The sequence below is a fragment of the Cynocephalus volans genome, chromosome 8, assembly GCF_027409185.1.
Source record: "Cynocephalus volans isolate mCynVol1 chromosome 8, mCynVol1.pri, whole genome shotgun sequence".
NCBI lineage: Eukaryota > Metazoa > Chordata > Mammalia > Dermoptera > Cynocephalidae > Cynocephalus > Cynocephalus volans.
The window spans coordinates 29,059,582-29,086,478 of record NC_084467.1 but is presented as its reverse complement, the minus strand read 5'-3'; the positions used below and the strand labels follow the sequence as shown (position 1 = coordinate 29,086,478).

At 50.6% G+C, this 26,897-nt stretch overlaps 1 protein-coding gene across 2 annotated transcripts in view; it reads left to right on the top strand.

Annotated features, from left to right (window-relative positions):
• The window catches only part of STK40 (serine/threonine kinase 40), a 41,475-nt gene continuing 14,578 nt past the window's right edge, over positions 1-26,897 (top strand). Inside the window, exons 1-6 of one of the 2 annotated variants that reach the window (XM_063106085.1) lie at positions 1-553; positions 18,977-19,096; positions 20,718-20,803; positions 21,140-21,283; positions 23,262-23,489; positions 24,715-24,767. In XM_063106085.1, the coding sequence (XP_062962155.1) occupies positions 18,985-19,096; positions 20,718-20,803; positions 21,140-21,283; positions 23,262-23,489; positions 24,715-24,767 (623 nt within the window). In that variant the 5' untranslated portion in view covers positions 1-553; positions 18,977-18,984. Of the gene's footprint in view, positions 554-798; positions 969-18,976; positions 19,097-20,717; positions 20,804-21,139; positions 21,284-23,261; positions 23,490-24,714; positions 24,768-26,897 lie in introns of those variants that run through there. The other variant, XM_063106084.1, reaches the window with a different exon arrangement.

Below are 26,897 nucleotides of genomic sequence, written 5' to 3'. Positions count from 1 at the left end.
TGTTTCTGCATGCCAGGGGAGGGAAGCCAGGCTCTCACAGGGCCCGTGAGTCACCGGCCTGATGCAATCCCTTTAAAAGGCTCATCTGATGGTGCAAGAAGCTGATTCATGGAGGGCGTGGTTGCTGGAAGAGGAGGAGAAAGGGACCGAAACTGCAGCAGGAGGGACTGAGGTTAGATGCTGGAATCGTTAATAGGAACTCTTAACTGTAAACCTCCCTGGTAAACTCCAGGGATCTCCAGGTTGAAGCTGGCCATCTTCGGAATTTGTATAAAGGCGAGGGGCCTAGAAGCAAATGAATTGTGAGCGCTGCGGCAGGAATTCCTGTTTTTCATTGAACTTCACTGCAGCACTTTCCGCACAGAGTTCCAGGATCCGGGAAATGGGGATCGAGGAAGAGTACCTTTTCTGATAAATGCACTACAATTGGCCGACCTTCCAACTGCCGGAGACTTCCCCGACCCGGGCACGAAGAGAGTAGGGCACGCGAGGCTCTGTGGTGTCAGAGCGGGGCGGGGCCTCCGCCCAGCCTCGCCGCACACATAGATAAGCGGTAAGTACCGCCCCCTTGCCGTCTCAGCTTCCAATCGTTTCACAGGCTTCGGCCCAGGCCCCACCCTGAACCAATCCTCAATCTGGCTCTGGCCCTTTGCCTGAAGGCTTCCGCCCATTGTCAAGATGGCGCCCCAATCCGTGGGCGTGGGGCTGTGGACCCGGGCGAGGGGAGGGCCGGGACAGGGGCGGGGCTGTGGCCCTGGCCAGGGAGGGGGCGGTGCGTCACTTCCGTTGTCAGGTGGCGGCGCCGCAGCCATGGAGGGAGGCGGCGGCGGCTCGGGTAGCTGCGCTGGGAGGCGGCGGTGAGCGTCTCCCACGCCCCCGGCCCGGCCGCGGTCCCCGGGACGGAGCGCCGAGCAGCCGCGGCTCCGGGCTACAGACTATGGGCGAGCAGCGCTGACCACCCGGGGAAGGTGAGGGCGGGGGTCCCGGAGCGAGGAGCCGGGAGGGGGTTGCGTGCTGGCGGGGCGGGCCTCAGTGGCTGTGGCGGTGGGACCGGGGTGACAGCCCGAGGCCATGCGGCGGCGACAGAAATAGCAACAGCGAATGCCCTCTCCTGTGCTGGGGGGTCTGCCTTTCTCAGGCGGCGGGGGCTGCTGCGCGCTGGGTCCGGGGCGGCCGCGGGAAGCCTCAGTCCCCGCCGCAGCCCTGGGAAGTGGGCATAGGCAGCCTTGCCCAAAGTCACTCAGCAGCAAGTGGAGCAGCTGGCGTTTGAACCTAGCCAGGTTTTTCCAAAGAGATACCTTCTGCCTCTCCGTGCTTCCCTCCTGACCCGGAGGGTGACTTGAAAGTTAGAACAGGTCCCCAGGGAGAGCCAGCCAGGGCTGCCTGCAGGAGAACTCACCCATTGGCACGGGCACCATAGCTGCTGGGGAATTTTCGCATCCCGGGCGGCGTTCAGGTGCGAGTCAGAGCTACCTGCTTGCCAGGGCTACGTTTGGCCAGCCTTTTTCAGGGAGAAAGCTTGCTGTGGTCAGTGTTTCACCTGCCCTGCCGGGTCAGGCCCACCCGTTCCCACGCCACTTGGCCCCACCTTCCAGCAGGGGCATTCGGAATACAGATGCCGCGTTCTTTGCCCACCTCCACTCCCCAGGCTTGATGCCCTTTTGTTGGCGGAAGGAAGAGATGACAACCACTTTCTGTGGCTGGATAGACTTTGCTCTGTTTTAAGACACTGGAGGAAACCGGTTGGCTTTGCTTGGTATTGAGAACCAGTGGGAAACAGGGTAGTCATGAGAGGGTAGTCATGCTGGGCTGGGCGCCTTTCCCTTTAGGCTGAGTAGTTTTGCATGAGATAAGGAAGAGCCAAATGTGTAATTGTAGAGCCAAAAGAATCTTTGTTTGTAAACAGTGCTTGAGAGCTCCTCCAGTGCTCCTTAATGGCCCTCATGTGCCAACTCAGTTAGATGTAGACAAACCCAAGGTAGCGCTCATTCATTCATTCATCACCTGACAACAGGTTCCTTGCCTGGAGAGGCAAATGCTACATACATAGTATAGTGGTTAAGAGTGGGTGTTGGAGCCAGACTTCCTGAGTTCAAATTCTGGCTCAGCAGCTTTCTAGCTGTGTGACCTTGGGCACATTGCTTAACTTCTCTGTGCCTCAGTGGTCTCATCTGTAAAACAGGTAATAACACAGAGTTGTTATGAAGATTTTAAAAACTAGCACATATAAAACACAGAACCTTGTCTGGCACATAAGAGTTCAATAAATGTTAGGTATTCTTATTTCAAGGAGTTCATGGTTCAGTTAAGGGAGACTGACCTGTAAACAAATAGTCGAAATGTGATCTAAAAAAGCTAGTAGCAGCAGGAACAGAGTGCTGGGAGAGCCCAGCAGAGGAAGCTGCTAACTCAGCCTATGGTCTGGAGTGGGGGTGGGGGGTACCCTGGAAAGGCTTAGCAGAAATGATGCTGGAGCTGAGTCTAGAAGGAAAGGAGGGGGAGGCTTAGCCAGGTGGATATGAAGGGGAAGTTCTACTTAGACAGAGGGAAAGACAAATAAACTCATAGTTTATTCCAGAAGCCTCAGGTTGTTCAATATAGTGGTATGGAAGTTGACATGGTGCAAGGTGAAGTAGTATAGGTTGCCAAGAGAATGCTGCTTTGATGATTTAGGACTTTATGACCAAGGCAGTGGAGAGCCAGTGAAAAGGTTTTAAGCAGAGGAGTGACATGATTGGATTCATGTTTTAGAAAGATCTCCTTGGAGTCTCAGTAGTCCTCTAGTGGGAAGAGAAGAAGAGAAACTAAAGGGCTGGAGACCTTTTCAGAGATCACTGCAATCTTCTGAGGGAGGAAAGTTGGTGCTGGGGTGCTGTGTCTTTGCCAAGAAAGCACTGTGCGCACCCGGTGCCAGGTGGCAAGCTCTCTGCATTGGCCTGGGCTTCAGTGCCTGGCACATGTGCCCTCTCTTCCTGGGATTGTAGATCACTTGAGCAACTGGGGAGATGAGGCTGCCCTCTCAGAAGGCCAGTTGTAAGGAGTGCTGCATTTGCTTGCTTGTGCCTTTAATCTGACCTTTGGAGAAGGCAGTAGGTTGTAGTGGTTAAGAGCTTACTTGGCTCTGCCATCAGACAGATGTGAGTTCTTATCCCAGCCCTGCTGGTCACTAGGAGTTACTTATTCTCTCCATGCCCAGCTTTCTCATCTGTAAAATGGGACAATAAGAGTACCTCCCTAGTAGGGCAGTTGTGAGGATTAAGTAAGATGTTGCAGGTTGAGCACTTATCACACACCGAGTAGTAAGTGTTTGGTACACGTTAGCTGTTATTACAGGCTGCAGGAATGAACTTCCAGGAATTAGTTGAAGCAATTTGTGGCGACTAGAACTGTGTCCCACTGAGCTGTCAGAAGTGTCCTAGGGGATCACAAGATTACGGAATTTTATTGTATTCTTTCTGAGAAGGAAATCTATGGGGAGTTTACCCAGTCTGTATGGGAGCCATGCAGATGATTCAGCTCAGCTCTTTAAAAGAACCATTTTTAAAACTAGAAATAAGACTGCTGAGAAAAAAATAGTATTTTAAAGCATACATGGGAGAATATGTATTTTGAGTTTCTTCCAGGTATGTCCCAACCAGTGATCCTAATCTGGTGCCTGGACTGGCATCATCGGGAAGCATCACACACATTGCATGTGGTGGCTCAAAATATTGAACCCCGGGTTGGCCAGTTGGCTCAGTTGTTTAGAATGTTGTGTTATAACACTAAGGTCAGGGGTTCAGAGCCACATACCAGCCAGTCTTCCACAAACAAAAAAAAAAAAAAAGAAAAACATATAGAACCCCAGTTCCACAAATGTGAGCTCCCATGTGTGGCTGGGGGTGTGCTGGTTACTGAGGGAAGGAGAAGGATGGAGGGGCAAGCACTGCCCTAGAGGAGGTTGTCTTCTAGCAGGGACAGGGAGGGACAGGGGTGGTCTCCTAACCAATCAACATTTGCACAGAGCTTGGCAAGTCTCTCTCAGAAGTCTGTGCAGCATATGGCGGGAACCACGCAGAAAGAGTGATCCACCTTGGGGATGAGGAGGAGATTGGGGAGAACTTTGGAGAGCCCTTAGAACTTGAACTGGATCTTAAAGAGTGAATCGAGTTTTCTGGGGGTCCCTGAATCACTCCAGGCAGGGGGAAGAGCATGGCACAGGCGTGGATACCTGCTGGTGCATGTGGCACTTAAGGAACCACAAGGGGTTTTAGCACAGGGTGTGAAAGGGACCTGGCTGCAGAGGTAGGCAGGCACCAGTGCTAAGGTGCTTGAGCTTTGTATTCTGTCGGTGATGGATGCCTTGTTCAAGTGAAGGAAACACACCATTAGACCTGCATCTTCCAAAGAGCCCTCTGGCTGTGGATAGAGGATGGATTGGGGAGAGAGTGAGTCTGGAGTCCCCGTAGGAGGCTGTTGTGGTAATCACAGCAAGGGCTGATGGGGTTTGGATCAGGGCAGAGGCAGTGGGATGGAGAGGAAGGGCAAGATCAGAGCTGTTTTGCGGAAATAAACTGGACTCTGGGAGTGTTTAGAAGTGAGGGTTGAGGGAGGAGGAATGGTAGCAGTTGACCCTGAGGTTATTGGTTTGGGTGACAGAGTGAGTGATAGTGCAGAGATAGGGATGGCTCAAGGAGAAGATAATGGCCAGTGAAATCTGCCAGCTCCATTCAGGAAGCCCTGAGCTCACCCTCATGGGAGAGGATCAATTGCAAAGTCTTGTAGAACCGTGTCCGGCTTTGGGCCAGGCTTCCCTCCGGTGTTGCCTGAGTCAGCACCTGGGAGGAGGGCAACTTCTCTTCCTTCCCCTTCCCTCTGCCTCAGATTTGATTAGGGAGGTGAACTTCAAGTTTCAGAAACTCCCGTTGCTGAGTCTGCAAAACTCCTATAATTTCTACAGCTTTGAAATGCTCCTCACAGGGACTGGCTGGTTAGCTCTATTGGTTAGAGAGCAGCTTTATAACACCAAGGTCACAGGTTCGGATCCCTGTGCTGGCCAGCTGCCAAAAAAAAAAAATGGTCCTAAGAGTAGCCCTTCCATCTGGCGATATCCACCCTGATTTAGCAAGCTACAGCCAAACAGAGTGGACCCTCAGGGGACAGGCAGCTTTCTCAGCACCCCTGGAGATCTTATCTAGAGAGAGACCTTGAAATTGAATTTACTCTCTGATTCTGGGTCAGCAGATTGAGCCCCTCTTCTCACCTAGGACTCACTCAGAACCATCAGAGAAGTAAGAGGAAGCTGCCCCAGTGCCTTTGAACCCTGAATTCTCAGGGAGCCATGAGCCATCCCTAAATTGGATTGGGCTATGGAGAGGGGTGTGCTGGTGGGCAGGCCTTCCAACATGCCCTTTGGTAGATTTTCACAAGATTTGTCCTTGGGTTTGTGGTATAAAGAAGGTAGATGAGAAAGTTGCCTGAAATAGGAGGATTTCTTCTTGCTCAGGTGAGACTGTGGCCTTGAAGGTTGCCTGGGGCCCACAGCAGCCCATGCATATCTTCCCAGTCTCTGTCATCAAGATCCAAAAGGGAAAAAGAGAGTATTGCTTGCTTCAATTTACTTACTATCTTAAAGAGGGTTCCACTTTGGCACATGCACATCTGGGTCATTTTTGGCTACATTGTGTCACATGTTTGTAATTTATTCAACGAGCTCTCTGCTGATAAACACTTAGGTTATTTGCTGTCTTTTGATCTCCAAAGCAAACCGAAGTGACTTTCTTCATACATATGATTTTGCCCACCATAAGTATCTGCAGGATAAATTCCTAGAATTGGGGTTGCTGCCTCAAATAGTACCTTTTATTATTTTTTTTAAAGTATATTTAGGCTCCCTTTTTTTTTTTTTGTGACCGGTAAGGGGATCGCAACCCTTGGCTTGGTGTTGCCCGCACCACGCTCAGCCAGTGAGCACACCAGCCATCCCTATATAGGATCCGAACCCGCGGCTGGAGCGCCGCTGCACTCCCAGCGCCGCACTCTCCCAAGTAAGCCACGGGGTCGGCCCTAGGCTCACTTTTAATAAACTGGAGCAGCCTTATTTTTCCCCCAGCAAGTGAAACTACTCTTGGGTTGAGTAGATGGGTTGAATTGAGGGGATGCTGAGATCCCCTCTACAGCCGACCAGTGTTCATTCCTGGCTATGCAGTCTGTCTGGGTATGAGATCAGGCTCCTCAGAGCTTAGCAATCTACAGGCCTGATGATGTCCCTGTTGGAAAGCACCAGAGGTAGCAAAACTGAGAAGGTTTCTTATCACTCAGAGTGAAGCTCTTCCCTCTAAATATGTTTACAGACCGCCACCTGCTTGGCAAAAGAGAGAGAGACAGAGGACCTTTAGCCCTTAAGGAGTTTGCAACCCAAGGGTCCAAAAGGAAGAGAGAGTGGGGGGTCTTTTGTAGTGGGAATTGGCAAGAGCAAAACGGATGTGCCTGTCATCCATCTTTGGGTTTGGGGCAGAGCTGGTGTGAGATGTGTTAAGGGGACAGCAGTGCTAGGGAGAAGTTCAGTTCATCTCCTTGGGAGACCTTGGGACTGGCATAGCCCAGCATCCCATGGGGATTTTGGAACCGCATTACTGGCATCTGCCAACTCTGGAGAGTGTGAGTCCTGGTACTTATTTGTAATAAGTATGGAGCTCCCAGCATTACCATGTTTGGGCTACCATGTTCTGACTCCTTCTAAGGTGGTTCCTCCTGAAAGAACAGAAGGAAACCAGCATTGCCTTCCAGGTCCTTCGCTATGTACCGTACAATACATTATTGAATCTAAGGAAGTAGGGGTTTCCTCTGTTTTACAGAGGAGAACACCCAGGCTCAGAGGGGTTAAGTAGCCCATCGCTGTTTTGACCAGTAAGTGCAGAGCTGGGATTTCCAGCCCACATTTGCATGACTATAGGGGCCATGCCATTCCCTTCCTCCATCCTGGCCAGGCTCTGGCCCCAGGGAGCCCAGCCCACATAGGATCTTGTATTAATGGAGCCATAGGGCTGGAAGGGACCTTGGCAAAGCTGAACCAGTCCCTTCTTTGCCAGAAGAATGGAAACTGCTACTGCCTGGAGACAGTCCTTTCCCCTCTTGCCCTATGGGTAGTGGGTAAGGAGACTTCCAACCATGTCACCCAGCAGTTAAGGGCCTAAGCTCAGATCAGACCTGGCTTCAGAGCCTAGCCCTGCCACTTGCTAGTTGAGTGACCTTGAACAAGTCAGTTCCGGTCTCCAACCCATTTCCTCCTCTGTAAAATGGGCATAACAATCTCTGCACCTAAGATAGTAACAAGGATCAGACATGAGGTGTTGTTGTCTGTAGCATGTTCAGCCTAGTGCCTTAGTCAGGCCCCAGGAGCCAGTTCCGGTGAAGTCCAGGTGAGCTCTTTGCTCAGGTGTGAGTGTCCCGAAAGAGATGTCTTAAGCCAGCTTCCAGCTCTTCTGGGTGCCAGGCGGCAAGCAGGAAGTTCTTTGTAGGCATGTTTGCAAGCTGCCTGGGAGAGCTAAAGCTTACCAGGGGTATTGGTTTTGCCCCTTCCATCCCTTACTCTCCTGATGCCCCCATGCACTGGCACACAGGCTTACACATCTGGGGCATTTATGCTTACACCTGTCCCCCTGCCATATCCTCTCAAGTCGGCCTTCTTTAAGGCCCAGCCTCCCCTGATTCCACTACTGCTCTGACCAATTCTAGTGGGTTCATAAAATCTTTAGATTTTCAACAGTTATTATAGTAGCCTGTGGTAAAATAGTTAAATGATACAGAAGAATATAAAATAAAACTCTCTCTTCCCTCCTTGGGCCCCTAGTTCTATTGCCTGGAGGTATCCACTGTTGAATTTCTTGTAGATATTTCCTATGCATATTCAAAGATATGTGTAGTTTTTCCTTTTTTATCCAAATAGGATTATATTATACACGTAGTACGACAGTTAGCTTTTGGGGGAACATATCATAGACAGCTTTATCAGCATGTGTGGACCTAGTCTTAAAGGCTGCATAGTATTCCATTGTCAGGATGGAGCACAATTAGTTAACCAGTCCTCTCTTGGTGGACATTTAGGTGGAGTCCTGTCTGGGATGCATCTGTGTGTTTTGATTTTTGTGGTTTTGTTTTTTGTTGCTACACATGGTTCTATAGGGGCTGTCGTTGAGCACATTTATCTTTGTGAACTTATGCAAGTATATTTGTAGGATAAATCCCCAGAACTGGAATTGCTGGGCCCGAGGCATGTGCATTTTCTTTTTCTTTGTTGGCTGTGGTTTCATGAACATTTTCTGCACACCTGCTGGGCCTGTGCAGGGCCCCGGGGGCTGGAGGTGGAGAAGACCCCTCTTGAGACATACACTGGAGCAGACATGTAATGAAAATGCTCTTGCCAGTGCATGGATAGAGTGTCTGTCAGTGGTGGCTCCTGGCCCTCATGATCAGCCGTGTCTGCTCTCTCAGCAGCTCAGAGCAGGTGAAACCCTCGTGTGGGCCCACCCGACTGAATGGCCAGCTGAGGGCACTCTGGTGGCAGAGCCCACCATCCACCTCTCTAATCACACCAGGCAGCTTCTTGCCCCTCTGAACAGCCATAGCCAGCAGCATTCAGTAAGAATGCAAAAAGCAAACTGTATTGTTCACTGTGAAAGCTGTGAAATTTAATTTAATTTTTTATAGAGGCACTTAAGGAAAGACAGTTTGCTGGCCCCCGTCCAAACTGCCTTTCTCACAGGATGAGTGTGGTGATTTTTGCTGTTGAAAACAGTATAAAGAGAGAATCACATGCACCTAGGCCTGGCCTGGGCTTTCCTGTCTGTCACTCTGGAAATCTGGGATAGAAAGAAGAATGCTTAACATTTGTCTAGTGCCTCCTACACACTGGCTCCTGGCAGTCCTCAGGGGAACCCTCACCAGGGGCAGCACTGTCCTTCTCCTCCAGGTGAGGAGACTACAGAACAGAGGAACACATGTCCAGGTTGCACAGTGTACAGAGTGGCAGCTCTCAGACTTACCCAGTTGTTCTTTGGTCACTTGCTGTTTTTTCCTTGCTTGGTTTGGGCTATCATGGGTAGCAAGAACTTGAACTCCACATGGGACCCCATGGCAGGCTTTGTTCTCAGACTGAGTCACCACACAAAGCAATAACTAATGATTTGCACTGAGGAGACTCTTAGTCACATGCTCATGCCAGGGTCTCCCTTGTTGCAATCTTCTCTTCTAGCCCAAGTGAGCCAGGCTGGCATGACAGGGAAGAGTTGTCAGTGACTGGTGGTCATCTGCCCTGCAGATGGCAGAGGCCCCCTGCAGAGCCAAGAGGCCACCATGAATGTCTCCCAAGCCAGTGTGCTTGGCTGCTTCCCAGGCTGCTTCTCTGAGTGGGGGATACCCGGCCAGAACAGCCCTAGAAGAAGCTAAGTCTGTCCCTTCCTCCTCGACACCCACACACAGTGACGGATTATTTGTTGTCACATCAGCTGCTTCCGGAGGCCCCTGGGAGGGGTAAGCTGGTGGCAGGGCTGGTGATGCTGTCCTGGATTCTGCTCTGGTGGCTCTCAGGGTGACTGCTGGTGAAGTTCCTTGCCCCTAGGAACAGCCAGCGGGTTTAGTGTCCTCAGGGACTGGTTTCTTACCCTGTTTATCTTTTCCCCAGAGGAAGCTGCAGAGAGAGCTTCTGTTCACTTCTGTATGTATATCTACGAGGCTTTTTCTTCCAGAATGGGTCTGGGACACATCCTTCTGTCCAAGGGCCTTTAGCTTCCAGACTCTCAAGTGCAGCCTTCAAGGAGGCATGGAAGAGTTCAGTGGGGACTTCCTCAGGCAGTGGGGTGAAGAGGGACATCACTGATTACTCAGTCTCCTTGTGTGGGGCTCATCCATGTATCTTGCCTCCTGGAGCAGACTAGAGCTGCATCCCTGAGCTGCAAACACTGGGCTTCCAGGTCCCTCCTAGCCCCCAGGCCTGCTGTGCTCAGCACGTTGGAGTCCTGCTGAGGAAAGCCAGTGGCAGAGGATGTGCTGGGGACAGGGGGAGAGGGGAGGCTGGCGCAGGGCCCTTTTTCTGACCGCCCTTCCCACTTCCCACTGGCTGAGTCACTTCCTCCCTGGCTGCAGCAGGTACTCTCCCACAGGCCTGGAGCAGAGCAGGCTTGAGAGGGTGGGGTTCGCCCTGTGCAAAGAGAGATCTCTGGTTAGAAGCAGCCGCTGCTGCTTCACTTGTAACCCCTGAGGCAGTAAAGCACAGACAGCATTTAGAGAATTATGTGATGTTATGTATTCTTGACAAATTGGGGCCACACATATCCTCCATTTTAAAAATGAACAAAAACATTACTCTGTTTTGGAAGAGTGAAGATGACAGCACATGCATGAATCTTTGTCATCAGGGAGTCCTGGCTGAGGTCGAGGGATTGCTAATCCTCCTCTCTGTCCTCCTGCCCATCCCCCCAGCATCCATCCTGAGCACAGAGCAAATGGCTTCCAGTGGGTTCCTGGGGAGATTGCTTATAGCCATCATGCTCCCAGGGAGAGGGCTCATGTCTCCTTCACAGATGGCTATCATTCAAACTCAGTGGAAAAGCCCTGAAACTCCAGCCAGGCTCATAGAAGTAGAAGTGAACAGACCTCAGGGAACCTTCTAGCACGGTGACCTGGGCCAAGGTCTGTAGGCTTTGGCTTCTCAGTAATAAAAACAGGAATTTTTATAAAGTTGTGAGAATTAAAGAGAGAACTTAGGAAACACCAAGAGTGGTTTGTGGCAAGCAGTAGGTGCCCATCAAATGATGGTTAAAAAGGTCTGTGCCTAGAGAGACTTGCCACAGGGAGGTCACCTGGGCACGTGGCAGGGAACATTCACTTCTCCCCCAGCAAAGCCTTCGCAACACCGCCAACCACAGGATCCCATCTGATGCTTCAACCTTCTTGTGAAGGAGGGAGATGAGGAAACTGAGGCCCACGAAGGGTGGGCCACTATTTCAGGATCACAATGCAAGTGAGTGTCAAAAGCTGAAATTTGAACCCAGGCTTACATGACTCCAAAATCCACCTTGCTCTCCCAACTGGCATTTGGGTAACTGGTCCATGGTTTGAAACCCTTGGTTCTGAGGGCTACAGATTCCTCTTGGTTTCCTGGGCTGACTTTGCAGATGGAGAGGAGGCCTGCAGGGAAGCCAGTGGCCCTGGTGGAAGCACCTTCTCATGAGTATCGGGGTGCAACAGGGTTGGCTCCCAGAGTGCTTGGGTCAGAGAAGGGTAGGAGGATGTCTTGGCAACCCAGGTTCGGTCTGTCTCAGCCCTTTTCTCCAGAGGGGCCTCACTCAGGGGACACTGAAATGCCTCCTCCAGGGACAAGCAGGGCCCCTCTTCTCCCTTGCTCACCTGCAGCTTTCTGACTTGGCAGCTCCCTGGTTCCAGGAGAATGATTGCTCATGGGGAAGCCTGGAGGGTATGGTCCTCTCTGGTTCCTAGAACAATGCAGGCACAGGGTGGAGAAGGAACAATTGAGAAAGTGGTGCGGTCAGGTAGAGAGAATATGGGATTTAGCATCAGAAAACCTGAGTTCAGGGCCGGCCCGTGGCTCACTCGGGAGAGTGCGGTGCTGATGACCCCAAGGCCCCGGGTTCGAATCCCTGTATACGGATGGCCGGTTCGCTCACTGGCTGAGCGTGGTGCTGACAACACCAAGTCAAGGGTTAAGATCCCCTTACTGGTCATCTTTTAAAAAAAAAAAAAAGAAAACCTGAGTTCATGCCCCAATTCCTTTAACAACTAGCCAGTTCTCAGTATCTCTGAGTGTCAATATTTTGTTCTAGAAAATATTGTGTTTTGTGTGTTTGTGTGTGTCTTGTGTGATCAGTTATATTTATGCATTTGTAAGTACTTTGTAAACTATAAAGCCGTGTGCAAAAATTAGTTATGATAGTTAACGTGAGATTGTGGGCTTCCCATGCTGGGGAAGCAAGAGTGGTAGGAATTTTTCTGACCAGTAGAAGGACCTTCACATCACAAACCTAGAGTGGCTCTAAGACCTGTCACTGGTGTGAAGGGGCAGGCCAGGCTTTCACTCACACACTCACACATCTTGCTTCAGGAAAGCAGATCTTTTTGCTAGATTAAAAAGGGATTTTTCCCCATCAGGGACTGGTCCATCCCTTCATCAGTAGGGGTTCTGCACAAGCTGCAGCCATGTGGTGAATGCATTTAATTCCTCAGTGAGAGTTGCTCTCTAGCAGCAAACACTATTTAAGCACAGCTCCTGGTGATCAGTCAGAATAGACCCCATCCTGTCCCTGCATTTCTTAAGTGGGACTTTTCCTGAACAAGCTATCCCAACACCAGTGCAGTCCCAGTCAGTTGCAGCAGTGACACCCTGTCTCCTGCCATTATCTGTCAGATACCAGCTAATCTGACCATCTGTACTTTCTTCTGGGTCCCACTCCAACCCCTGCCCTCTAGTTGGGCAGAGTGTGCCTGCAAACCACACCTTCTACCTCTTTATTCAAGTGTCTCTGTCCCCTGCCCCATCAGGGGCTTTAGTGCCTTCTAGATGCATAGCAGTCCCACTCTGTTTTCTCTTTCAGCAGTTTGTCAGGTGTTGGGCTGTGTTCAGGGAAGCAGAGATGGATTGGAGTTGCTCCCTCTGGGGAGTCCACTGCCTGGGATAGGGGTGTCAGGCAGATAAATCAATGATTACAGCACATTGGCAGGGGATAGAGGTGTGCTCAAGTGCTCTGGGAGCTGGAGGAGGAGCAGCCAGCTCTGGCAAGAGGCCTTTGATGAAGACTTGCTGTAGGAGGTGACACTTCAGTGAAGACTGAGGGAGAAGGACGAGCCAGCCAGGGAGAGAAGAGCAGGGCAAGCGTGTTCATGACACACTCAGAGAATTGTGAGTCATTTGGTGTGGCTGGATTTAGGATGCATATAAGGGTAGTGAGGCCGGAGAGGTAGCCTGGTCTGGTCAGTCCTGCTGAGGAGTTTAAGTTTCTTCCTGAGGACCGTGGGAGCCTTTGGAGGACCTCCATCGCAGACAGACAGAGCTAGTGCAGCCTGCTGGAATCTGTCCAGCCCCGATTACCCAGGTAGCTGAGGTAGGGTCTTCCGATGGACTGGCTACCCCATCAGCCCAAATGGAGCAGTATCCCACCATCCTGCACCTTTGAAACCCTTTGAAGTTGCACTGCAGATAGATACCACCAGGTGGCAGACCCAGGGATTGCATGGAGGCCTCATTTGAGAGAGGGGACCGCACAGGACTGAACCCCTGTTCATACCAGGCTTGCTTTGCCCAACAAGTATGAGATTCCAGGTTGTGCCACTGTGTGCTGCATACCCACAAGCAATTCCCTTCGAACCTGTGAATCAGGTCTTGGGAGCTATTCCAGCAGGTTGAACTTTCTCCTCTGCCTCCGGGTACCTGAGAGTAACTTACAGACATTGTGACCCTTCACACCTAGACACTTGAGCATATATCACCTAAAAACAAGGACATTCTCCTATATACCCACAACACAAGTTTCAAATTCAGGGCATTTAACTGATTCAATACTGTCGTCTACAGCTAGCTGGCTAGCTCAGTTGGTTAGAGCACGGTGTTGTAACACCAAGGTCAAGGGTTCAGATCCCCTTACCTGCCAACTGCCAAAAAAAACCAAAAAAACCAAACAAAAAAAATCGTCTAATATACAGTCTATATTCAGATTTTTGCCTGTTGCCCAGTCATGTCTTTTATCACTTTTTTTTTTTCCAGGATCACCCATGCTTTTCTTGTGTCTTTAGTCTCCTTTAATTTCAAATATTTCTTCAGCATTTCTTTAATTGTCTGGCATTGATGTTTTTGAAGCATATAGGCCCATTTTGTTGAATGTCCCTCAATTTGGGTTTATCTCACGATTAGATTCGAATCGTACATTTCTAGCAGAAAAAAAAAAACAAACATAAGTGATATATCTTTATTAAGTGCATTATGTCAGGAGGCACATGATGTCAGTTTGTTCCGTAATTGGTGATATTAACTTTGACTATTTGGTTAAGGTTGGAGCTTGCTTTTTTAAAATTGTAGTATATTCACACGCAGTGAGTTTCACAGATCTTTAACTGTACCGTTCAGTTGTTTTGACAAATGCACACACCCAGAAGCTATGTCCTTCAAATAGTAAAAGTTTTATAGCCCAGTATATGTGTTCTGCTGTCCTCTCTCAAGCCTGCTCCAAGTGATCTTGAGCTAGAGACACCAGTCTTAATTCCAGACTCCTCCCCTCCTCCACATCACCTCCTCCTGGAGCATGATGACAGACCCAGGGTGGCCTCATCATTCTGGATAGTCCCTTACCATGCCCCAATAGATGGTTGCAAGCTGGTCCTCCAGCCTTCGCCTGCAGAGTGATGGTCTCTGCTCCCCACAGTCCAATGAGCAAGAAGATGAGATGTTCTGTGCCTCTGCCCAAAAGAGCAGGCACTCCCGTGACCCACAGCACAGCTGTCCTCTGCCTTCTACTGCAGAATGCACACCCAGCTCTGCCCAGCACTCCTCTGCCTCTCAGTAGCTCCAGCTCACCCCCAGCCTCCTCTGCTCCCCACTGGGTTGGGCATGTCACTCAGGCTGGCCATCAGACCACTCAGGCCTGTGGTCTCAGGCAGCAGACTGACAGCACGTTCAAGGCCCGTTAAGCCTTCAGTCTACTTACCCTCCCCCTGCTCTCCCCAGTCCCCAACTCAGTGCCTAACTATCCCTTTCTCTTTGGGCAGGAGAAATTCGAAGCTACTGTGTTTAAGCTAATAATAGCACAATTTGTCAAATGCTTACAATATCCTAATAGTTACTCTACTAAACCTTTTCCGTGAATTATCTCAGTCTTTAGAACAAAGTTGTAAGTAAGACAGATGGTGACACTATTTTGTAGATACAGAATAAGTAACTTGCCGAAGAGCTCATCACTATTAAGTGATGGTGTAGAGGTTTGAACCCAGGTTTGGCTTGCTCTAAAACCCCTGCTCTGACTCAGAGGTTCCCAACCAGTGTGGGTTATAAGCCAAGATGGTGATCCCTTCAGCCTCAGAGTGACTGGACCAGGCATGGGACACCTGGGGCCCCCAGGCTGTTCCCTTTCCCCAAGCTGTACAGATGTCTTCTGCCTCTGTTGTGAGGTGAAAAACCATGGTGGTCTGCCTCTCAGTGCCCTTGGGCAGAGATTTGTTTCTCCCTCCCTCCTGGGATTTGGTATGGGTCTGGGCACATAGACCTTTAACCAGTGCATGGCAAATAGGATTGAGGCCAGGGATGGGTGGTGGGCTCTGTGCTTACTTCCAGGTGCCAGGTGGGCTGGATAGAGGTGCAGGATCACTGCCCTCAGTAGACTCTGCCGGAGGTAGAGACCAGAAGACAGAGCACTGAATGGCTCAGGCACATTTGTTCTTTATTAATTTATTTTCAACAGCCAGGAAACACGAGGATGGGGCTAGGGGCTGCTGACAGGGACAGCTTGAATACTGAAGCTGTTGGCTCAGCCTGACCCTGCTGAGCGTACATAGTAGAATAGATATAGTCCTTTGCAGAGTAGACATATTCCTTTGGCTCAGGTGGGCATTGGCAGCTGCTGACAAATAGTGGCTCCCAGCTGCTATTGTACCCACACACACACACATACACACATGCTACAAACCCCAAGTAATCAGTGGCTCAGGATCTGTGGTTTGCTCCTTGCAGGGACTGTCCTTGTGCTCTTTCTTCACTTGTTTGGTTTACAGGGTCACCATCTCTCCAGAAACCTAGAGGTTGCTGTAAGAAGCCTAGGACAGGGTTGAGTGTGGAACCCTCTAAACATGTGGGCAGGCCCTGCTGCCGCCCCTCATGTTTGTTGGGGGATGGGGCGTCTGTATGAGTATACAGTGAGTGGGGACCATGCATCTGACCCACACGTGCACTCCTGTTTGGACACCTATGAGAATGCTTCCAGGTATGAGTGATGGGACCCTCTATACCTTGGCCAGGCTTCAGCCTGGAAGTCGGGTGGAGTTAAGGATGGACTGAGCTGGGGAGGACAGTGACTGTGTCTCATTAGCTCGATAGCATCTTTCTTTGCAGCCCACCTCCCTTTGGAGATAGAGTACTATACTGCTATATAGTACCCTACCTGGTTGTGCCGCACCCAATTCTCCTGTATTCTGTCATACTATCCCACTGGACTCTAGGCTTCTATAGCCTTGGGACCCTTATGTGTCTCTGATGGCCCAGCCTTCGTTGCCTTTCTGGGAGATCTGGACTCATGTTGCCTCAGCAGCTTTAGGATGAGATGACCTTAAGCCCACATAGAGAGCAGGGATCAGGCATCCCCGTGGATGGACGGGATCTGTCATGGGAGCTGTCCTAGAGCTGAGAGGTCTCCTTGTGCTGAGGCCTACTACTTGCTCCCTAGGCGTGGCAAAGCAGATGGAGCCCCCTGCTTTCAGAATTAAGGAGCACAGCTGCAGCCTGCAGAGCTGGGGGTGCCAGGCTGGCCTCTACCCCTCAGCCCCATTGTTGCCTCACTGAGCTTCCTATTGAGTTCAGGTTCTAAGGGGGCTGGTGCTGACTTGTGAGGATAGAATGTTAAAGAGTTGACAGATTCAAACCTCCAGAGACTTCTAAGCCAGGATGTTGAGTTCTTAGGCAGCTAAGCAGTGGGCCCAGGAAACACCAGCAAAATAGCTGCATCTGAACCAGGCTGGGCCCAGGCCCTTTACCTCACCCTGAGGACCAGGCATCTCTGGAGGGGCCTGGGCCCCAAGTCCTTCTGAGACCAGAGTAGCTAGAGCTTCATCATCACAGATCTCACTGTGAAGCCAGTATTGCTCAGAGCAGGCCTCCCCATAGGAGCATTTGTGGACCATTTGCAGATGTGTCTCTGGAGGCATGCACATCAGGATGATTTGAGGGTGGGCAGGTTCTCCCCCTACACCAGCAAGGAGTGGGGTCTGGAGCATCTGTCCCAGGAGCTTTGTCTTTGCTCAGTCCCCTAATGAACCGAGAGCAGCTGTTGATTTTCCAGGCCTGCCTCTTCACGAGGCCTCCATTGCCTTATCAACTCCGGGTAGCATGAACGGGCGTTCAGGAAGGGAGGTGGCCGTGCTGCCTCTTCCCCCACCAGCATCTTTTTCCTCTCCCTGCCCGTCTGCTCCCATCCTTCTGTCTGCCTGCATATTGGAGCGGTTCCCGTGCCATTTGCTTGAGTTGAATCCTGAGTGGGGTGGGTGGGGTCGGACTGAGCCCACTCATTGTCTGTGCTGCAGCTGCTCCCAGAAAACTGTTGTCTAGACCATGCCTGTGCAAAGGCGCGTAGGCAGCATCTGCACAGATGTGACACACCGCCGTTGTGCTCCCCAGGGAACTGGGAAAGAGAGAGGAGGCTTAGTGTGCCAGGGAAGAGAGAGGACAGAGTTACAATGCTAGTGATACCAACTTACTACTGGAGCGTTGGCAGTTGAGGACAAGCATAGGGTTGATGACCTGGTAATAACTGTCACCAATTGGAAGGCAGTCATCCATTCATTCATGGAGTATCTGCTGAGCCGGGCTCTGGAGTGCAGTAGTTTTTTACGTGTATGTATATATATATATATATATATATATATATGTATGTATGTATGTATATCCCCCCCTTGTAGAATTTTTAGTGGTGGGGGAATTTTTTTGGGGGGTGCAGATATTAAACATATAAATACATAATTACAAAATATGGAAGTGCTCTCAGAATTAAGTCATGGCCCTGTTCCTCTATGGCACAGCTCTGAAAACAGATTAGAGTTGATGGGAGGCAGGCTTGGTAGACTAAACTAGCAGTGGTCATCTCGTCCACTTTCCAGTTCACTGCATGTAGTCAGTCTCCCAGGGTTTAGAGGAACGGCCAGAACCAACAGCATGTGAGGATTTAACCTCAGTGGTGAATATGTACTTGTTCTCACTGGGGGAGGGCTTCCAGGAATATCAGCAAAAGCAATGAAAGGAAAAGACAGAAATATTTGACTACATAAAAATTTAATCTTTTTTTAATTAAAAAAAAGTTAAAAGATGAAGAAAAAACTACATCCTTATGTTAGTTATAGCCATAATACATAAATAGCTCCTAAAAACCAGTAACACTAATACACACATAATAATAAAATATAGAAAAAGAATATGAAGGAAATTCACAAAAGAAATAATGCATACAACCAGGTAGCATGTGAAACATGTTCTGCCTCAGAAATAATTAAAGAATTATGAATTTTAAAAACGGTATACTTTTGTTACCCATCTACTCAGTTTGAGTGCAGGTTCTGGAACTCACTCTGATAAACTGGCACAGCCTTCCAGAGAGCAGCCTAGCAGAATGTGTCAAATACCTTCAAAAACATGTGCCCCATGTGACCCTGCAGTTCGGCTTCTCAGATTTATCCTGAGGGAGAGAGACAGGTATGCTAATATGTATACTAGTGTGTACATGGCTATTAATAAAAAATAATGGAGGGCCGACCCCGTGGCACACTCGGGAGAGTGCGGTGCTGGTAGCGCTGCAGTGCTCCTGCCGCGGGTTCGGATCCTATATAGGTATGGCCGGTGCGCTTGGTGCGGCCGCGGCCAGTCACCAAAAAAAAATAATAATAATAATGGAAAAAACCTAGATGTCCATAAATAAGGGAATGGTTAGATAAATCATGATATATTCAAACCAAGAGACTGTGTAGCTATCTCAAGTGATGCACTTCACCAGCCCCTTTGCAGTCGGCCAGCTTCCCACCTGTGTAGCCTGTATGTGCTGCCTTAAAGGACATCACCTTAGCACCCAAGTAAAGGAGCCTTGGCTGCTCCTTCAGGCGGGGAGGAGGCGGCAGCGGCTGTGAACAACAGCAGCAGCTGTGTGACGCATCTCCAAGTCAGAGACTTGCGGGCAGGCTTAGCCCGCAAGGGAAGTCGCAGACTTACTCAGTGAGAAGGGGTCTTTTCTGTCTTGTCTAGAGCTGAGAATGAAGCGGAGAGCATCAGATAGAGGAGCTGGGGAAACGTCGGCCAGGGCGAAGGCTCTAGGAAGTGGGATTTCTGGAAATAATGCGAAGAGAGCTGGACCATTCATCCTTGGTAAGCTTCTGATCCCCAGGGCAGTGGGTGTGCAGGGGGGCAGGGGCAGGGCACATTGGCTCGCACAGTCTGACCTGCAGACATCCAGACTGAGGTGTCCCTGGCCTGGTCCCTAGCTTCACCGCTTTATGTCAGTGGATGACTTAAGTCACTCTGTACCAAGCATTGTCATTTTTATTGTAGCCACACCAGCCTTAGCTCATCAGTCTCAGCTGAGAGCTAAACTCTGTCTCTTCCTCAGAGAATCCTGTGTGTGCCCCCAGAATGTCGGTGTGCCCACGGGAAGCGCACAGCTGCGTTAGAACCCAATATCCCTCATGCAAGGCACTGCTTTGAGCGTTCTTGGATGGCATGATTCATTTCACAAAGCATTTTGTGTAGCCGCACCCCACCCCCCCTCCCACCAAACTTCTTGTAAAATTGGCACAGAAATCCTGTAGAGTTCTGAAAGGAGCAGCAGGGCCTTTCTGCATGATGTCTGATTGCTTATCATCAAGCTTGCAGATGGTGTGGGCTCTGAGGACCCCCAACTCTCCTGGCAGCCAGAGACTGGGCATGAGTTTTGCTTTGGGGCAGCATCTTGGACTTACGGGCACATAAGCCTAGCTTCAGTCATTCAGCAAACAGTTAATGACACCTGCCACATGCCAGGCCTCTGCTATTTGCCAGGAATGCAGCAGTGCACAAGATAGACAAGTTCCTGCCCTCACGGAACTTAACATTCTGTGAGGGCAGGAAACAACACACAAGATCTTCACTGGTGGTGATAAGTGCCTCGAAGGATGTGAGAGTGAGGGGGGCCTATAGATAGTGTAGACAAGGAAGGCCTCTATGAGGAAGTGACTTTTGAGCTGACATCCGAGGGTGAGAAGGAGCAGCTATATGAAAAGCAGAGGAGAAGCATTCCAGACAGAAGAACCAGCAAGTGCAAAGGCCCAAAGGCAGGGAAGAGCTTACCCTGTTGGGAATTAAGAGCCCACTTTAGCTAGGGTATGGCCAGGGAAGGGGGATGGAATATACTCAGTTGGAAAGGTGGGCAGAAACCACATCGTACAAGGACTTGGAGGCCAAAGAAGGGACTGTGGGCTATATGTTAAGAATAGCAGGGCGTTGGTAATGATCTCTCTCAGGGCAGTGGCCCTATGACACCATCTGATTTCTGCTCAGAGAGCTCAGGTGGGGTGCTGTCACAGGACAACAAGCACTATGTATCTCCAGAAGCACAGAAGGTCCCAAAAGCTGGCACTTGAACAGGCGCCAAGTTGACTATCAGAATCACCAGGGAACTTGCTAAAGTTATGGTCCCTGGAGCCTCACCCTGGAGTTGCTAATGCCGAGGGTCCAGGTTGCAGCCTGGGACCTCTTTCTTTATCAGCTGCTCCGCAGAGATTCTAGCATGCACCCAGGGTTCTTCTTGAGAAATGTGCCTGAAGAAGCCAAGTGAATCTCAGGTATATGCACACACACCCCTCTCCATTTTTAGAGAGGTCACCATGAGAACTCTCTACCAGGAGACTTTAGGGAGGTCAGCCCAGTGGGCATGAACTGTGGTGCCCTTCTGACCACGTGGTGCCATGATGTGTGATACTGGAAAGTAAGCCAGCGGCTTTCTGTACCATAGGGCCCCGTCTGGGCAACTCACCAGTGCCGAGCATCGTGCAGTGTCTAGCGAGGAAAGATGGCACAGATGACTTCTATCAGCTGAAGGTAAGTGGGGCATAGGCCTTCCCAGCAGCCTACTCCTCCCTCTCCACCTTCACATCTGCATCGCTTGTTTACAAGAGTAGCGCCATGTCTTGCTGCAAAGCAATCAAGTTCACACAGTCTCGTTCAGAACAAGTCCTGATTTAAAGAGTTTTATCTCTGCATAAATTACATTGCAATCACATTCAGAAAAGCGGTTTCACGTCGCACGTTTGTGTGTGAGTTGTGTGCAAGTGTTGTATGGTAGAAAGTGAAGCTCCTGCCTCCCCTCTTCCAGCCATTCTGCTGTGTACAGTAAAGTGTTTGGTTTTTCGGTTTTGTTTCTGTGCTCTCCTGAAGATCCTTACTCTCGAGGAGAGGGGGGACCAGGGCATGGAGAGCCAAGAGGAGCGGCAAGGCAAGATGCTGCTACACACCGAGTACTCGCTCCTGTCCCTCCTCCACACGCAGGACGGCGTGGTGCACCACCACGGTCTCTTCCAGGTGAGTGGCCGGCCCCCACATCACTACTCCCTCCCCAGGCTGGCTCCGGGAGCCAGTGCTTCCTGGGTGTATTAGTCCGTTTTTGTTCCTTTAACAAAGTACATTGAACTGGGTAATTTATAAAGAAAATGAAATTTATTGCGTACAGTTTCTGAGGCTGGGAAGTCAAAAGTCCATCTGGTAGTGGCAACAGTGCCCCAGGGGTTTCACATTGCAAGATGGTGGAAGCAGAGAGAGCAGACAGAGCAAGACAGACACTATTCTTCTTTTAAAGCCCTCAGAACCATGCCCCTGACCACCATTTTTAATCCATTCACTACTACATGGTCCTACAATCCAATTACCTCTTCAAGGCTCCACCTTTCAATTACCATAATAGGATTTCCCACCCTCTTAACAGACACAGTGGGGGCTAAGTTTCTAATACATAGAACTTGGGGGACACAATTTAAGCTTCAGTGCATTTTGGGGGGACATAATTCAATCCACTACACTGGGGCCACAGCCATATGTGGAGCAGCTCACGACACATGTCCCCTGGTGTCCCTGCCATGCTGGGTGCGTGAGGATGTCGTGGGCAGGGTGGGCTGCAGGTCTGCCTGGGGTCACACTCGCTGCTGCAGTGCTCCTGCAGCCAGGACCACAGCCTGGCAGGAATGCATAATTTGCATATTACAGCGGCCAGGTTTTCTTTGAAGGGCCACTTTTCTGAGAACTAGGAAACCAGGAAGTTATATAAAGACATCCGGGCTCCTTCCATCTGTGTTGTCAGGAATCGGCCAAGCCAGGGTAGAAGGGAGCGCGGTGAGGAAGCAGCAGCATTTGGAGCCACTGTAGGTCCCCACAGTTGTTTTTGGTACTGACAGTCCTTCTGCCTGCTCGGGCATTTCAGTTTGTTTGGCGAATGTCCCTGAGCTCCCATACTCAGAAGTACCAGGTCCTTTAGCAAAGGTACTGATTAGCAACCCGTACCCTGAAAAGAGCCATCCTCAAGCAGAACTGAAATCGTATCTCTAGAAATGAAGAGTTGGGTTCAGAATGACCAGGAGGCCTCTTGCTCTTGAGGAGAAATGTGCATACCTGGTCATCTAGGGATTCCCCAGAGGGGACGGTCAGTCTGTTGAAGATGACACCAAGGGCCGGCCTCCTTAAGCTGGTAGGATAAAAGTCCCCATGTCATGCGTGTTTTTGCCTCACTTGAAACCCCTTCTGCAAGGATAATGAATCTAGAGCTCGCAGCCGCAGTGTCGGTAGCAGTACTCAGTTTCTGAGCCCAGACTATGGCAGGACCTAAGCACTGGACATGGGCTGTCTCTTTCAGTTCTCTCGACACTGGTGAGGGAGGGATTGCTAACTCTCTTTTACAGATGAGGAACTGGAGACCTGAGAGGTTAAGCAAACTGCCCCAGGTCCCACAGCTAAGATGTGGTGGAGAAGGGCCACACCCAGCCGTCTGAGGCCTGAGCCATACTCTTAACCACTCTTATGTAACTGCCTGCGAGTTCTGCGTCCATGAGGAAAGCAATTGTGTTGGACACACAGAACACCATGTGATCCTGGGAGCTTTCCAAGATTGATCTCTCAGTAACTTCTACAGTCTTCAACACTGGAAAGAAGTCACATTGGTGATTGCTGGAATCTGGGAGTGCCATGGGGGGAAGATGCCCCAGGCCCCAGGTTTGCTGCCTGTACACTGGACAAAGAGGGCCTTTGGCTTTAAATGCCCAGCCAAGATCTGAATCCTTTGCATTATGATCAAAGCATTAAGCCCTAACCTGAGATGTGTTAACCTCAGCCCCTTGGGCCTGGCACTTGGCAGGTGGGAAGCTGAGCAGCCCCACTGCCCAGGCCTTGGTGCTCCACTGCAGCCCTCCACCTCTCATTTGTTTGGATATTCAGCTTCAGAGGAGAGTCCCAAACCCCTGACCTTGGCCCTGCCAGTCCACAGCCAAGCCCTGGTCTGCCTCTTGCCTCCCAGGACCGCACCTGTGAAATCGTGGAGGACACAGAATCCAGCCGAATGGTTAAGAAGATGAAGAAGCGCATCTGCCTCGTCCTGGACTGCCTCTGTGCACACGACTTCAGTGACAAGACCGCTGACCTGATCAACCTGCAGCACTACGTCATCAAGGAAAAGAGGCTCAGTGAGCGGGAGACCGTGGTTATCTTCTACGACGTGGTCCGTGTGGTGGAGGCCCTACACCAGGTGAGGCCCCCCACCCCTGCCACTCCCTTGTGCTCTAGCCCCAGAGCAGCCCAAGCCCTATGTGCCACGGAAGCCACCCTTCTTGCTGCTGTTCAGTCTTCCCTTCACCCAAGCATGCTTTGTAGCTGGGAGTGTCCAGAAGGAGAGTGGCTGAATGACATGTTCACCTGGTGAGGCACAGTGCTACAGGCCACAGCACCATTCCTGGTGAAGGCTGACTGGTGGTCCAGGAGAGCCCTGTACAGTAATTCTCCATTGCTGAGGGGTGTATTAGTCCATTTCTGTTGCTTATAACAAAATACTTGGAAATGGGTAATTTGTAAGAAAACGAAACTTATTGCTTATAGTTTTAGAGGCTGGGAAGTCCAAAGTCCAGGGAGCACATCTGGAGAGCATCTTTGGTGGTAGCTTTACAACAGTGTAGGAGTCTCACATGGCAGAAAATGGGGGAGCAGGGAGAGAGAGACTCTCGCGTGCTCTCCTTTTAAAGCCATCAGAACCATGCCCCTGACCATTATTAATCCATTCACTACTGTGAGGTCCTACAATCCAAGCACCTCTTCAAGGCCCCACCTTTCAGTTACTGTAATAGGCTTTCCACCCTCAACAGCTACAGTGGGAATTAAGCTTCTAATATATAGACTTTGGGGAACACAATTCAAGCAGTCCACAGGAAGAGGCTAAACCGTAGTCTCCCAACTGGGGTTATGAATGCAAGATATACGCCCAAGTGGCCACCGCCTATCTGAGCTTTTTGTAGTATTAGGGTGTCAGGCCCTGAGGGAAGGGTCAGGAGAACCTGAGCCACTGCCTCCACGTGCCACAGCTTCTGTGGGCCAAGCCTGCAGCACTTAGTCACAGAATCTGATGGCTCATCTCTGACCTCTAGATCCAGACCGAAGCTTTTTTTCCATGGGATATTTGATGGAGGGGAGGAGAGGAGCAGCTTTCCCATTAGCTGCTGTTCTGAGTAGAGAGCTGAGGAAACTGCCCGGGTGGGGCAGACGTTGACTGGGCTCCTGTCTTACCCCGTTCAGATGCATGGTTCACGAGGTCTTAGAATTGTCCTGATCTGTCTGTGGCTCACAAATCAGGGCACAACTTAAAGAGACATGTCACAGTTTTTCCTGCCTTCCCAAACACCTGAAGAGCCCACATCTTACAGGCTAGCCTCGATCCCACCTCTCACTTTCACAGTATAAACCATATGCCTGTTGTTTTCCAGAAAAACATTGTGCACAGAGACCTAAAGCTTGGGAACATGGTGCTGAATAAAAGGTAAGATCCCTGTTTTTTCTTTCGTGCATTTACCTTGGAGTTGGAACAGGCTGTATGTTGCAAATACCCAGTGCCCTGCAGTGTCCCTGCAGGGGTTCCGGCTCAACACAGCCCACTTCTCCCAGGAATCCCAGGGCTAGGGGGTGGGAGCCTGCTCCTGTCGTTTGCTGCATGGAAATATGGAGCTCGCTGAGATTAGGAGTTTTAGAGCCAAGAAAAAGGAATTCTGGAGAAGATTTTAGACCTCCTCCTGGTCCATTTGTTTGTTGTGCCTGGCTCCTAATGGGAGCACCATAAATGACTGTAAAAATGGATGAATCGTGAAGGAATGAGCAAAACGAGGCCTCGCCAGAGCAGGGTTCCTCTGAGATGTGCCTGCAGGAGGCTTATGGGAGAGGGCTCTCAGAGTCAAGGGGGCGGAATTGGGTTGAGGGAGCAGCTGGACAACGGTGAAGTCACAGCAGGGCCTCGGTCTAAAAAACTCGAGAGTTGATGGCCCTTCACATGTCCCAGGTCAAAGCAAGGGGACATGGCCTCTGTGTCCTCAGAGCCACCAGTCACTGAATGCAGGCTGTCCCTAGGGAGGGACGGAGTCTTGGGCAAGGCAGTTTCTTTTGACTGAGGTGCTTCCTGGAGAGGGACACAGCTATAATTGGTCGGCAGCCAGCAGTCCCAGCTGCAGGGAGAGAGTGCTTAGGTGTTGGAAGGGATCTAGGTGGCTCACCTTGGCATCCACCGAGAACCTGCAGCAGAGGAAGATCACTCGAGGCCCCTGTCTCTGGCTGTCATCCCACCCCGACAGAGGGTCTATGTCCCTTCAGAGTGATCTGGGGCAGTGATAGAGGGTCACCAACCTTGTAGGGGCCCAGGACTAACATCAGGAGGGACCTCTCTGTGGGCCACCACGATCCTAGAAAGGCAGGGCTGGGCAGGATGCCCCTCCCCTCCCTTGCTCTTCCTGAGCCTCCTCCCTCGCCTCTCTCACCTGCAGGTGTTGAAGTGGGTGGGTGGATTCACAGATGGCAGGCAGCACAAACCTCACAGCAGAAGCGGGTGGGGTGTGACTTGTTCCCTGATATGGTCAGCCCAGGAGGGGCCCTGGGCCTACTGTCCCTTATAAAGTGGCCAAAACCATAATGGTCAGAGGAGAGGAAGCTGCAGGAAGGTAGGCCTCCGGGAAGGGAGCTCGGGGCACCAGACCCTGTAGCTGCAGCCTGAGAGGCTGTCGAGGATGCTGTGCACCCCAGCGGCTGAGCTCGTCCCTACACTTCTGCCAGCACCACTGCAGAAAGTCTCCTACCCCCTGGAGCTCACCGTCTGCTGGGGTGCTGACCACAAGACACAGATCCCATGTTGAAGACAAGCAGGAGGGTGAGGGCACATGGAGGGAGCAGCAGCTCTGCCATCTGAAGCTGCGTAAAGATTTGCCAGCCCAGGCTGGCCAGTTAGCTCATTGGCTAGAGTGTGATGCAGAGATCACCAAGGTTCAGGGTTCGATTCCAATACCAGCCAGCTGCTAAGAAAAAAACAAAAACAAACAAAAAAATAGGCTGGCCAGTTAGCTCAGTTGGTTACAGTGCAGCCTTACAATGCCAAGGTCGTGGGTCTAGGTTCAGGGTTCGATTCCAATACCAGCCAGCTGCTAAGAAAAAAACAAAAACAAACAAAAAAATAGGCTGGCCAGTTAGCTCAGTTGGTTACAGCGCAGCCTTACAATGCCAAGGTCGTGGGTCTGGATCTTCCTTCCAGCCCACCGCCTAAAAAAAATAAGATTTGCCAGCCTGAGAAAGTGAAGTGACCAAAACCTGACCCTGTGGTGCTCTGCAGGAAACAGGACATTCCAGGGCTGCTTGAACCCTGGACTGGCTGAGTGAGAGTGCTGGGGAAGGAGGAGCATGGACATGGGGGTCAGACCTGGCTCCCATCCCAGCGCTTCCTCTTAATTATCCTGGAGACCATGAGAGTGGGTTCGTTTGATTATTTACTCGTTGATTGAATTCATTCATGTGTTGAGGTACCAAGCCCTTCTGTGAGCTCCTGTTTCCTCATCTGTGAAAGTGGAGGTGATTTTACCTTCTTGGAAAGGTTGGCCTGAGATGCAAATAAGGGAGTGCAAAGTGCCCAGCAGGG